Consider the following 14,358-nt stretch of genomic DNA (forward strand, 5'->3'; position numbering starts at 1 on the left):
AATGTACAACCAGAACTCTTGCTTCAACAAGAAGCTTTTTCCAAAATGTACCTACTTCTTTAGATCAGGGCATCTATGTACTCACCAACAGACCAGTCCAAGGGTGGGGGTGGGGAGGACAGTGGTGTGGCAGCTGGGGATGGTGCCACCATGGTGCCTCCAAAGGGGCAATCAGCAGCATGGGTGCTAGGGGAGAAGGAGAAATGCCTTTCTCCCCCAGGAATACCCATAGTAAAAAAATTACTTACACCATCTTCTGGGGTGGCGTTAATCTGCACTGCTGAAGGGGGGAGTTTCTGGACTGAATTTTCTTTGGGAGCTGATTAAAGTAGACTCCACTCCTGGAATACCCCACCCCCCACCCCCCAAGTTGGGGTGGACATTTACAGGAGCAACCAGCCACCACCAGGGCCAGTTTTGGGTTTGGGTGCTGCAGCAAATGGCTGTGGAGGTAATTTCCTCAGTGCTGTCATCCATGCCAGTTTGCACAGTGCTAGTGACACAGTTATTGGCACAACACTTCCACTGCTTACAACGCAGCTTCACCCCATCCCCTTTGGATTGCAAGTTAGAGTACCAGAGTGTTACTAAGGTGCAGCTTCTGAAGGAAAATGTTTGAAAAACAACAGCATGAGCTTTAAATTCTGGGAAGCTCATCAATCCTGTTTGAAAAACAGCTCACAGTGCTTCTAAGGAGGGAGACAGATGACAAAGTCAAACAAGTAATTTCATCACTGGTTTTTAGAAAAAATTAAGTTGAACTGCTTCACAAGTTCAGCGAGAAATTTGTTTCATTTTAGACACTGGGAACATTTACCAGTCCATACCATACAGGTAAACATGTTATGGCATTTTCTTTTTATATATACACCAAGGGTGCTCAAAGCCCAATTTTCCTCTGCTTTTTCACATATCAGAAGCAGTACATATTCTAACCAATTTTGGGTGGGAATGTACCAATATGGGCATTACTCCACATTCAGTTTTCTTTGTCAGTGCTCACAGTAATTCAGGTGGCCTATGACAGTTAGGCTCTGGATAAGAAACCATTTTTACCTATCAAAAATTTGCATGGAAATATTTATGATTTTAAGCAATTCTGCAAAGGCTGGACTAAATATGAATATTTTAAAATCTCTAGAAAAATAAATTCACTTGTAACAATTTAGTGGTGATTCTTACATGTATCATTAGAGAAAGGGATTTTTGGAATTTTTTGTGTTCAGTTAAACATCAGGAACTACTATTGAGAAATGGAAAAGACCTAATTTTTTTTTAACTTTTCAGCTTTTGGAAAATAACAGTTAAGAGAATTTGTACCAGAGTGATCGATAACTGAACTTGGCAACCCATGAATATAGAGTGTTTTTCCTTATTACATTGATGCATCAATATAAAAATCTAGTTTTTAATCTTATGGCACTTTTGTCTCAGCTAAGTTGCAAAATGGAAGTAGGAACTATTTCCAAACATTATGTTCCAATGTATGTATTGTTTACTTTTAAAAGATATAGACTCCAGGGTGTGAAGGGTTCCTTATATTAGAAATTATCACAGATCAGGTCCTGGTAGTAAATTTTCCTTAACAAAATGGATACTAACATGTGTGTGTGTAAATACTAAACTTTGAATCCAGAATTCATGTCTATTGATGGCCTCTTCTTGTTCCTAAGTTTGCCTGACAGTGGTGGGTAGCATTCATGGCACGACCATTGTTAAACTGTTGTGAACTTGAGCAGCCACACCTGGAGTGGTGCCAGGAGACAAACCATGGACAGGTCCTACCTGCAGCCACCAAGTGTAGGCCAGGAAGTGGAAAGGAGATGGCAGCAAGGACAACAGTTGCCAACTGCAGCGTGGGAAATTCCTTGAGATGTGGGGGTGGTGTTTGGGAAGGTCAGCATTTAAGCAGGGGATAGAGCTTCAACAGTGTTATGTCATGGCGTCTACCCTCCAAAGCTGCAATTTATTTGAGGGGAACTAGTCCCTGTAGTCTGGAGATCAGCTGTAATTCCAGGAGAATTCCAGGCTCCACCTTGTGGTTCAGAACCATATCTAGGACTCAGGGGCGGGGCGGGCGGGGCGAGGCGGGGGGGGGGAGTCAAATGAGATGCAATGGCAAGGTGTCCATTTTGAACTGGGAATTCCAACATTTTCCCCTTCTGTCCAGTAAATAAACTGAAAAAAATGTAAATATCCAGTATTTGCTATTTAACTAAGCCTGTAACCACTGTGGCCAAGCCCCATGAATGTGCTCTTTCTACTGCAACTTTAAAAAGTGCTCCATCGCGGCCAGCAATGTTTGCAAAGAACCAAATCCAGTCGTCAGCACCCAGGCAGAATGCTCTCAGAGAAATTCTATTGACTCACATCATGAAGAAAACTGGACAGTGAGAAACTTTGACAGCCAACCAATCAGCTTCCCATGTTGATTCTAGCTGACTATGGGGGTAGATAATAACAGGACTGAATTTTCTGAAGACAAGTGAAGAAGTGATTTTTGCGGGGTCATAGCAATAAAAAGACAGGAGGTTTTGGAAGCAGCAAGTCCCTTGCAGGATGGCATTTTTATACTTTGTGCAGCCCTGGTGACTGCAGGTACTTTATTAGCTGCAATTACCTGCAAGCAAGCACCACTGAGCTCATTTCTCATTCTGAGAAAACGTGGTTAGGATTCTGAGATAATTTTCCCAGTGATTTCAGTGGCAGTGTCAAGCATATTCTGCTTCTCTTTCAGGACAAGGGGGATTTTAAAATATTTAGCTTTGGATGGATCGTATCTCTTATTATGGCCCTTTAATACTGAGTAAAATTGCTAGATTTACTCCTCTCTATGTATTTAATTAATTTGAATGAACTTTCACTGAAAATAGCTGCACAGGAATGCTCTGTATGTTATGTTAAATATAATCATCACCTTAGAAATGTTAGATTTTAAAATTTTAAAAAGGGTAACTACAATTTATTTATTGAACTTTAAGATTCTGCAAGACTCTTGGGCTCAGTTCTCACAGCTATGATAAATCTGACTCTGGACTTCATCACTTTCATATTCAAAATGGAACACTCATCTTCAAAAAAATAGAGACAATGAATGTGGTGCAGTGGTTAGAGCACAGGACTAGGATCTGAGAGACCCAGGTTCAAATGCTACCATGGAAGCTCTTTTGGTGACCATGAGCAAATCACATATTTTCAGCCTAACCTCCTTTACCAGGCTGTTGGGAGGATATATTAAAGGGACAGAGAATGATGTAAGCTGCTTTGGGTGCCTATTGGGGAGAAAAATGGGGTACAAATACAGAAATAAAACAAAACAAATAAACCCTTCTGCACAAATAAAAGTAGCTGTCAGAGGATAGAGCTCCATCTTAGTCTTCTCCCTGGCATGCTATTTTTCTATACATGCTGTGTAGAGGCGGAGCTACCAGGGTGATGGGGTGTGTGCATTGCACAGGGTGTGCACCTGGGGGGAAGGAAAATTGCCCCTCCCCTCCCTGCAGCACTCCCCTCCCGACCCCGTTCCCAGCCCTCCCCCACACACTTACCTTCGTGAAACAGTGCAGGCTGGAAAAGCGTTCTGTTCCCTTCAGACTTAAAATGGCCTGGTGGGAACTACACTTCCCAGGAGACCTTGCAAGCCCCAGGGTCTCATGGGAAGTGTAGTTCCCACCAGGCCATTTTCAGCCTGAAGGGAACAGGCCACTTCTCCGCACCTTCTGCAGTAAGGTAAGGGGGGCACTGCGGGGGGGGGGGAGAAAATATCGAGCATGCACTGGGCGCACTCTGGCCCAGCTACACCTCTAATGCTGTGTGCAAACATCTCTGCACAGTTGTTTCTGCTCTTTTATGCCCCCTACAGTTGGACTAAATCTGGATGGGGGACAAGCTGAAAGAGTCTGAGAGTAAGTCACTTGAAATAGCAGCTGTGCCAAAAAACCTTTATATATGTATATATATATAATTACTTATCCCTTGAAGGCCATAATATGATCAGGAATTCAATTGTTTTGCTTTTCAGAAGTTATAAAATAACAACATGAAGAAAACTTAACCTATTAAGTTGGCTTTGTCTTTTGACCTTCTGCTATACAACGTAAAATCTAGAAATGCCTGTACATATACATATGAAATGGAAGAAAATTGTGGTATCATAGTGCTTAAAATGCCAGACTAGGACTGGATAGATCCTGGTTGGGGTTGCCAACTGCCTGAAGAAAAATGTCCCTTTCAGAGAGGCTTAAGAAGATCTTATTTATCTCCAGCCATTAAACACTTCAATGATTCATTTCCACTCATAAGTTCCTATTAAAGGAAAAATCCATTTCTGTATGTGTGCATCCCCTAACTGACCCCAGCTCCACACAGGCCCCCTCCGGACACGCAAAATAATGCGTTTTCAAACCACTTTCACAACTGTTTGCAAGTGGATTTTGCCATTCCGCACAGCTTCAAATAGCACTGAAAGCAGTTTGAAAGTGCATTATTCTGCTTGTGCGGAATGAGCCACAGTCAAGTGCATCCAGTATTTTTGTTGGCACCATCAGGCAGCTGTAAATGGGAGTAAAAAAAAATATCAGATTTCAAAGATATATACTTGAACTTTGTATTTCAACCTCTAACTTCTTTTGAGCTTTGCTCAATCACTATTCATAAGTAGAGTGTTACATGAAAAGACACACAGCAGCCTGAATTGGGTATTTTAGTATTTCATCCAAAACCCTGGCTCCTTCCAACTCTATAATGATTCTATGGTTGGAGGTTACTATATTTCTGCTGCTACCCTCTTTGCCACTCCAAGGCTTCCCACAGTTTGCACTCTACCATAGTAAATGCTCTGTTGGGAGATAGGCATAGGCTGGAAACAGGCAGGGAGCCATGTCTTGAAGTTGAATATCATGAGAAATTTGCATACACCCTAACAATGTTTTGGATCAGAGGAAGCTGATGAAGCTAATTCCTTCTTGCCAGCCTCTCCCAAGGCAACATTCAGCTGTGAAGTATGCAGTCCCAAGTGATGGCTTGCTAGGTAGCTAGAACTGTATCCATGTACATCAGTATAAACACTAGGAACAAATAAAATTTTCAGCTACTGCACCATAGTAAACCAAAGAAGAAGGACCCCTCCCCCAGGATTTTGCTAGATGAAATGTTGCCAGTTGCTAGTAATGGTAAATCTGAACCAGCAGGGAGTAATCCTTATGTTTGGGCTATTTTGCATGGTGTTCAGTTTTTTATTGTGCCTGTAAAAGCATAATTTTTTGTTGTTGTTGTGGAACATGAAGCATCTACATAAGTACAGCTTGTAGAAACTGGCAGCCACACTGATTTTGGCAAGCACAACATGAAACAGCAATGAAAACAGTTGGTTGTCTCTTTTCCCTGACAGTGAAAAGCAGGATTGCTGGTTCTCCTCCCACACACGTCCCTTCCAAGCAACTTCTCTGTCTTCACACTTTCAACACCTTCAGACAGCATCAGTACTTTTAATTGTATTATTTGCCAGATTCTGACTAGAACGACAAGGTTACATTAATAATGTTATCTGACAGTAAGAACTATAGTGTAGTCTAGATTGTCACCTTGTGACACCACAGACACTTGAAAATTTCAATCCTACCTAACTTGCAATCTGATACAATCTGATGATCACCTCTTTTTGGGGTATGTAAGCAACAATCCTAATCAGATCTGCTACTTAGGTCTTTTCAGTGGGTCTTATTCCCAGGAAAGTTTTCTTTGGATTGTACTGTACTTCTTTATTTTGTAGCAAGACAAAGACATGGCTGCTTCTTCATTTTATTTTCTTCACTTTATTGTTTATTACAATTATAACATTGTCACAAAACATCATTAAAATTGAGACAAGACCAGTGATTTGACTTGCTGCAAAATTTTAAAAACAAGTTCTTAAGCACTGAGGTTTCCAAGAGCATTTGTTCATAAGTCCTCTAGAAGGAGATGGCAATTTTTTAATAGGGCAGCAGCGTTAAGAAATATGAACAGTGCTTGACTATCCACCTGCCACAACCTAGTGCTACAATTTTAAGTAGGAAAAATATCACCACAAAAGGGACTCTTTGGCTGTTTCTGCACAGCCAGCTGAGCGGGGGTGCATTGGCATAGTTCATGCTGATGCACCCCCTGGGACTGTTTGCACAGGCTGTGCCATCCCCAAACGGCTCTTATCTTCTCCTGGCTTCCATCACATTGTGGAGGCCAGGGGACACACGTGACGGAAGCCAAGAGAAGGTAAGAGCCATTTGGGGAAGGCAGGGGGGAAACGCACAGCAGTGGGTGGAAGACCTTAGCGGGAGAAACCTCAGTGCTTAAGAACTTGTTTTTAAAATTTTGCAGCATGTCAAATCGCTGGTCCTGTCTCAATTTTAATGATGTTTTGTGATAATGTTATAATTGCAATAAACGAGTGAGGTTCAAAAGGAGCATTTTTATGCCACTTGAGGGGGGCAAGCACGGCGCTGCTATGATGCTGCAATGCAGCAGCGCCTGTTGTGCAAACAACGCCCCAGGGACAGTGTTTTTACTGTCCCTGGGGCGCTGTTATTGGGCTGTGCGGAAACAGACTTTAAGAGTGAGAAAAATGAAACATGGAAAATACAGGAATGTAGTGGGCTGACTATATCATTCTTTGGATGACCTGTAAAAACCATGGCAATTTCAACTGAAACGGTTCCCAAAGAATCAACTTTTATGACTTTGAGCATCTCAAATGTTATGGCAGCTGCTGTGTAGAGCTTTGGTCATTTAGGACCAAACTACTCATGACACTGATAGGAGGTCCCAAATTATGACTTAGTTGCAAAAAGTAGTCATTGGGGGGGAGGGGGGCAGAAGCACTGATATGGATTAGGGCCATGGTACTAGGGCAGGAGTAGTTAACCCCACCATATGACATTTCCTTGATAAAAAATGTCTCCCCAGCTGCATTTAGCTCCAGTAGGAAAAGACAACCACAGAACAGGAACCCATAGAAGCAGTTCTCAGCAGTAACCAACCTGCTGTAAAAATTTCAGCTTAAATAGGCTTGGATGTAAATTGCATTATTGCTTTGTTTGTCTCTGAGAATCAGAAAATTAGTAGTAATTATTAGACATTATTAGTACATCTCACTTCCCTCCTTCAGACAAGTTTCAAAACACTTGTCAGCCCTGTGTATGTGTTGTCACTTCTCAGTAGGGAGTGCCACATATTATTTTACAAATCCAATCCACCACCCCCCGCAAAAAATAAAATCCAAGATAATTTATAATATATTCAAAAATGCTATGGACAGCAATATTATGCAAAGTTACAAATGATTTTTAATTACAAAATATTATGAAATAGGATAGTCTAAAGAGATTCAGTTATACCTGTGTAGGGTTATCTGCTTATACTTAACCTTACAGTAAATATGCTCTTGGGTGGTGTTGGCAGATATGTTATGGGAGTCCATGCGTTCCAGGTGCCTGTGGGATTGGGACCATGACAAGTGAGAAGGGGATACTTAAGCTTTCCCACCTCCACATGCTATTTCCCAGTTTGAAGCAGCCCTTGAAAACCACCATTTGCCCCATTGGTGACTCCACACTTAATAATAAGTTCATGTAGATTTCAGTAGAAAATGTTTTCACAAGATGGGAATGCGGGTAAAGACATCTTCATGCTTCAAGAGATCTTCATGCTTCAAGGGATCAAATGAAACTTTCTCTTGTATAAATCTGTTTTTAGACCACACTTGCTCTTTGCTTGTGAACTGCCCCTTACAATGGAACCCATGTATGTTTTACCTCATGGGTGTTTTGAACAACCTTTGGATTTTGGTGGCTCCAGGTCAGATATAAGTTCTTTACAGTAAACTTCATTGATTTTGTAACTATCTTTGCTGCTGTGAAAAACAGGTAGATAAAATTTGTTCTGTGACAGAAAGAGCTGCTGCAATCATTCCAGCTACTTCATTGATGCCAACTGTCCCTAACCTGGGATTTATGTGCTTTGTCCTCTAGCCTTTTGTAGACACTATCACTTATCACATGCACATTGCTATGTTCCTCACTTGTATGTGGTTGATTTAGAAAAACCTCCCTCTTTGTCTGCACCCCATAGATACTGTATTCTGAGTTGAAGTCACCTCAGCTCCTGTCGTCTTTCCTCCAGGGATCAATTTAAAAACTGTTCTGCCACCTTTTTAATGTTGAGCGCCAGCAGCCCGGTTCCTTTTTGGTTAAGATGAAGCCCGTCCCTTTTGTACAGGCCTGCCTTGTCCCAAAAGATTCCTCAGTTTCTGACAAATCTGAAACCCTCTGCCTTACACCATCTTCTCATCCATGCATTGAGACCCTGTATCTCCGCTTGCCTAGCTCACCCTGTGCGTGGAACAGGTAGCATTTCGGAGAATGCCACTTTGGGAGTCCTGGACTTCAACCAGATACCTAGCAGCCTAAATTTAGCTTCCAGAACCTCCCAGCTACATTTCCCAATGTTGTTGGTGCCAATGTGGACCACAACTTCTGTTTCCACCCTAGCACCGTCTAACAGCCTATCTAGATGAAGCGTGACATCCGCAACCTTCACACCAGGCAGGCAAGTCACCATGAGGTCATCACGCCTCTCACAAACCCAACTCTCTACATTCCTAATGATTGAATTGCCTACTACTAGGAGCCCCCCACCTCCCCGAGGGGTATCCTCGGTGTGAGAGGATAGCTGATCACCAGCTGAGGAAGGGATCCCATCTAAGGAAGCATCTTCCCCCACCTCAGACTGGCACCCTCCATCCCCCAGACTCTCATTCTCCATGACATCTGAAGAGATATCACCCTGGGAGTGGGACCCGGCTGTTAGGTCCTGGGAGCCTCATATGTCACCCTCTCTGCCTCTCTCAACTTCTCCAGGTCTGCCACCTTGGCTTCAAGAGAACGCACATGTTTCCTGAGTGCCAGCAGCTCATTGCAGTGAGGGCACACCCACAACTTCTGTCCCAGTGGCAGATAGTCATACATGTGACACTCAGTGCAAAACACTGGAAAGCCCCACCCCCCTGCTGGCTTCCTGTCTTCATATCTAATTCTGTTTAGATATTCAAATACTAAACTTTTAATTAGTGCCTCCCCCTTCAGCTTTCTAGTATCCGTCAAGATATATTCTTATTTAGTAAAACACCTGCATGCGCCGTCAGCAGCCTCAGCAACCCCACCTATCAGCAGCTCCATGACAAAGAGAAAAAAAGAGAAAACCCCTGTTAACCCCAACAACAGTTGTCCTTTCATCCATCTCAACACTTGTTCCCAAGTTTATTTTGTGGCCACCACAGTGCATTATTTTATATGCTTCTGAAGTCTAAATGAATCATTTATAGAACATTATCTTTTCTTAGTATTTTAAATATAATATTGGCATTTCCTTCACCTGGGCCCTCAGGGACACCTGCTTTAAAAATGCAACATAGGAATCCATCTCATGCCCTTCCTAATGGTTCTTGCTTCTTTCTTCCAGTGATGGATGGGCAGATAGAGATGAAGTCATTGAAGGGTATGAGGCTGAAGCAAATGGAGGCATCACAATCAAGCTGCAGTCTCCAGAAGTCTTATCATTTGATGATTATTTTTTGAAACTTCATTTGGATGGCAACACAAGAAATCCGTGGTTCCCAGAATTTTGGCAGCACAGATTCCAGTGTCGCCTGCCAGGACATCCATTGGAGAACCCCAGCTTTCAAAAGAATTGCACTGGTAACATTTTTATAAGATGGGTAATGGGGGTGCTACTTGCATGTAAATGTTTTATGTCTTTGTCCCGCTCTGCTTTGTCCTATTTTTCTAATTGGATCTGAAAATGCATTGTAATAAAATCTGTGTTGGAAATCCCTTTAATAATATTGTGGCTGCAGACAGAGTGATATATCAGGAATAAGTTCCAGAGATGGCTTCTGAAAGCTGATCCTGGTGTTCCTGAGGTGAAAGTTCAAAGGTGCAAATGGAAGTTTTTATATACACCCTCTTGCTGGGTATTATCGTTCCTCAGCTACTTCTTTCTACTTTTGCTGAAAACAGTATGTTTAATTTTGAAATGAATTTGCAGGTGGTAAAAGAGTGAAAACCTGGCTGGGTTACAAACAATGCTTTAGACTTCTTCTCATACTCTCACACTGCAAGGGCCACTGAGCTTCTCTCATGCAGTTCACATGCACATTGATAGCGCAGGGTCATGGGAAAAGACAGGAAAGCATTTTTAGCATCATGGGTAAAAACGCATTCAAAAAGACAGCGAGGTGGGAATATGACTGATAATCATGGCCTGCTGCCAGTAGAAGTATGAGCTAATGTCATTTAATATTTGTTTATTGATACGTTGTATAAAGAAATATCCACTGCTGAATTATGCTGAAGCAGGAGCCTTAAGGTGTACATATGCAAGTCAGATAACAATACAGAAAATGTCACAAATTTCATGTACATAGAGAGTTTGATTAACCAGAAAAACTGTGGCACTGTAACAAGCTTTTTAGCCTTTCAGCCAATCAACTATAATTTTAAATGTTGCCCCATATAGAAGAAGAAAAAGAGTTTGGATTTATATCCCCCCTTTCTCTCTTGTAAGAGACTCAAAGGGGCTTAAAATCTCCTTGCCCTCCCCCCCTCACAACAAACACCCTGTGAGGTGGGTGGGGCTAAGAGAATTCCAAAAAGCTGTGACTAACCCAAGGCCACCCAGCTGGCGTGTGTGGGAGTGTACAGGCTAATCTGAATTCCCCAGATAAGCCTCCACAACTCAAGCAGCAGAGTAGGGAATCAAACCCGGTTCCTCCAGATCAGAGTGAACCTACTCTTAGCCACTGCTCTTAGCCACTACACCACTTGTAATATAATTCCCTCCACCTGCGCTTAAGATCTTCATGGGAAAACATGCAATTCCCTTGGTACTGGTGCAAAGATGTCAAGTTGGACAGATATTGCCAAATTGGTGACTATTCAGAATTGTTCTTTCGAATGAGTTTTGCAGATACCACCCACCTACAGTGATACTAAGAACTAAAATGGTAGTTGTGGTTATATTTTCATTCTCACTGAAGTTTAAAATATATAAACATTTATAAAAACATGATACTTTATAACAATCTAGTAACAGAGAATAAACGTGGACTCCTTGTATCTATATATGGATTGATACTCCCTCTCAGGAAAGCCATTATAATACAAGAAAAGCCAAAGACAAGGATACTGTTGGGAGATTCTAGCCTTGGAGTTCCAGAATTGAACAACTAGATCAATCTATGATTTATGATTTAACCAGATAAATCTGTGAACTTCTTACTACACTATAATATATTTTACTACACTATATATTATATTCCTTTTATATGCCACCCAGTTAAACATTTCAGAAGGAAATATTTAAAACAATTTTATTCTTAAAGAATGGTAAAAGAATTAATGTAGCTGGTGTCTGACAGAGATAGATATTAAATGCATGTGATTGCTATGTTTGCTATACCACTTCAGAGAATATGAATTAGTCTGCCTTTTGAAATGTGGTATCTTGTGCAAAGAATAATTCTACTTTTCTTTTCATGCTATCTGAATTATTTGCTTTCTTTTCCTGCATATACTGCCCAATGTTTTTCAGTATATAAACTATGACTTGAGTTGACCTGGAATATAGATATGCATTTCTGAATGATATTATCTTTATGTCATAAATTACCACTGTTTTTATATGTTGCATCTCTCTTCCCCCTCCCACCTTGTGGCTTTTTAATCGCTGCAGTTCATCACAAATAAAACTGATTTATTAGTGAAGGTGCACAGTAGCTAAAGATACATTGATTTTGTTTCCATATGCCATGTTTGTGTGCAAGTCATTTGTTATAGTGGTTCAGGTAGATGTAATCATTTCAGCTAAATCAGTATTCAAAAGAAATAAGCAGGTGTGTTTTTATGTACATTTCAAGCAGCGTCTGAAAGGGCTGTCCTTTTACCAGTTTTTCAGACAGTTAAACAGAAGAAGGTGAGATGATAGTCATCACTAACTGCAATACTTCCTTAATGACCCAAGAAAAATCACTGTATTACAAAATTTGAATGGCTATATATTGTGATTACAGCATCCTATTCAGTACATAATATCTGATAGTACAAAGTCCATATTACTATACCTAGGAAAGAGATCTAGCAGGGAGGGATGGCACTGAGACAGTAAAAGATTAAACAAACAGGCTTCACAAAAGTTAGAACATTCTCACCATTAGACATATTTATTTGCTTTTCAAAAACACAAGTTTATCCTCCCCAGATAGGAAAAAGTGCATCCAAGTGCTAAAATAACCATGATATATGTATTGCCATAATGCTTACATAACCTTGTATCTTCCAAGATGGTAGGTTTCTGACTCTAAGGTGCTGGGAACACCCAACTAGGGAAACATTTGGGACCCTGTTAATGGTCCTTTTGTTCCCAAGTCTTCCTCAGATGGGACTCTCCTGAGTTTCCCAAGAGGGAAACACAGGTTTGGTATAATAACCTCCCCACGAAGTTGGCTTGTTTTCATATTGGGCTATGAGGCAGCTTTTTGGCCACAATTGGAAATAGAATGGCCTGGATATTTTATTGTTTTATTATTTGTATTTACTACATTTATACTCCACTTTTCTACCCAATGGAGACCCACAGTAGCCTACATCATTCTTTCCTCCATTTTATCTTCACAGAAACCCTGTGAGGTAGATGAGACTGAGATCATGTGACTAGCCCAAGGAAGAGGTTCCTCTAACAAACTATGCCTGGTGCACAGTATGCTTTTTCTGCCCCCCATGGCCCCCTACGGCACCCCCCGCCCCTCTGCGGCGCCACCCCACCCCCTTCCCTGCCCCTTCCCACACTTACCTACGTTCCTTTTCTATTTCTAGTACTTTTTGACGTTGAAAAATTGTAGTTCCTCAAGCAGTTTTTAGCCTGAACTGTAAATAGGCCACTTTTTTCAGCCTCAAAAAGTACTAAAAAAAAGGAACATAGGTAAGTGTGGGAAGGGGGGCGGTGTGTGTGTATGCCACGGGGGACGCCATGGGGGTTGTGGGGGGCACAGGGGAAAGGGGGAGGGGCTGGGGGTGATTTTCCGTCCCCCAGGCATGCGCCCAGTGCTCGATGTGATATGATTGAAGTCTACAAAATTATGCATGGGGTACATCAAAAGCAGGAAGCCAGCAAGGGAAGCGGTAGGCCCCTTAGATGACAAAGGAACAAAGGGTGTGCTAAAAGATGGCAGGGAGATTGCAGAGAAGCTGAATGAATTCTTTGCATCTGTCTTCACCCAAGAGGAGGTGAGGAACATTCCTGCACCTGAACCAAGCTTCTTAGGAGGCGAATCCGAGGAACTAGCGAAGATAGTGTTAGACAAGGAAGAAGTTCTGGCAGCCATTGATAAACTAAATGTTACCAAATCCCCTGGCCCAGATTGCATTCACCCAAGAGTTCTTAAAGAGCTCAAGCATGAAATTGCTGATCTTCTCACTTTAATATGCAACTTATCCCTGAAATCAGGCTTCATCCCTGAAGACTGGAAGATGGCCAATGTCACACCAATCTTTAAGAAAGGATCTAGGGGGGACCCGGGAAATTACAGGCCAGTCAGTTTGACATCTGTTCCTGGTAAATTAGTAGAATCTATCATTAAAGATAAAATTATTAAACATGTAGAAAAGCAAGACCTGCTGAGGAAGAGTCAGCATGGCTTTTGTAGAGGCAAGTCCTGTCTTACAAACTTACTAGAGTTCTTTGAGGGTGTAAACAGACATGTGGATAAGAGGGAACCAGTGGACATTGTCTACTTGGATTTCCAAAAGGCTTTTGACAAAGTTCCTCACCAGAGACTGTTGAGAAAACTCAGCAATGAAGGAATAAGAGGGGAAGTCCTCCTATGGATTAAAAACTGGTTGAGAAACAGGAAACAAAGAGTGGGTGTAAATGGGAAGTTCTCACAATGGAGAGATGTAGGGAGTGGTGTCCCCCAAGGATCCGTTTTGGGACCAGTGCTCTTTAACCTATTCATAAATGACCTGGAAGTAGGGGTGGATAGCGTGGTGGCCAAGTTTGCAGATGATACCAAATTATGTAGGGTGGTGAGAACCACAAAGGATTGCGAAGAGCTCCAAGCGGACCTTGATAAATTAGGTGAGTGGGCTCAGAAATGGCAAATGCAGTTCAATGTAGCAAAATGTAAAGTGATGCACATAGGGGCAAAAAATCCAAATTTCACATACACGCTACAGGGGTCAGTGCTATCAGTCACAGACCAGGAAAGGGATTTAGGCGTCTTAGTTGATAGTTCCATGGGAATGTCAACTCAATGCATGGCAGCTGTGA

General features: G+C 41.8%; 1 protein-coding gene across 1 annotated transcript in view; it reads left to right on the top strand.

The window, feature by feature from the left end:
* The window catches only part of ADGB (androglobin), a 126,850-nt gene extending 115,586 nt beyond the window's left edge, over nucleotides 1-11,264 (top strand). The window contains exons 28-29 of the mRNA XM_048505347.1: nucleotides 9,496-9,731; nucleotides 11,122-11,264. Of these exons, the coding sequence (XP_048361304.1) occupies nucleotides 9,496-9,731; nucleotides 11,122-11,264 (379 nt within the window). The remainder of the gene's footprint in view (nucleotides 1-9,495; nucleotides 9,732-11,121) is intronic.
* The last annotated feature ends 3,094 nt before the right edge of the window (nucleotides 11,265-14,358 follow it).

The sequence above is a fragment of the Sphaerodactylus townsendi genome, linkage group LG01 (genome assembly GCF_021028975.2).
Source record: "Sphaerodactylus townsendi isolate TG3544 linkage group LG01, MPM_Stown_v2.3, whole genome shotgun sequence".
Taxonomy (NCBI): domain Eukaryota; kingdom Metazoa; phylum Chordata; class Lepidosauria; order Squamata; family Sphaerodactylidae; genus Sphaerodactylus; species Sphaerodactylus townsendi.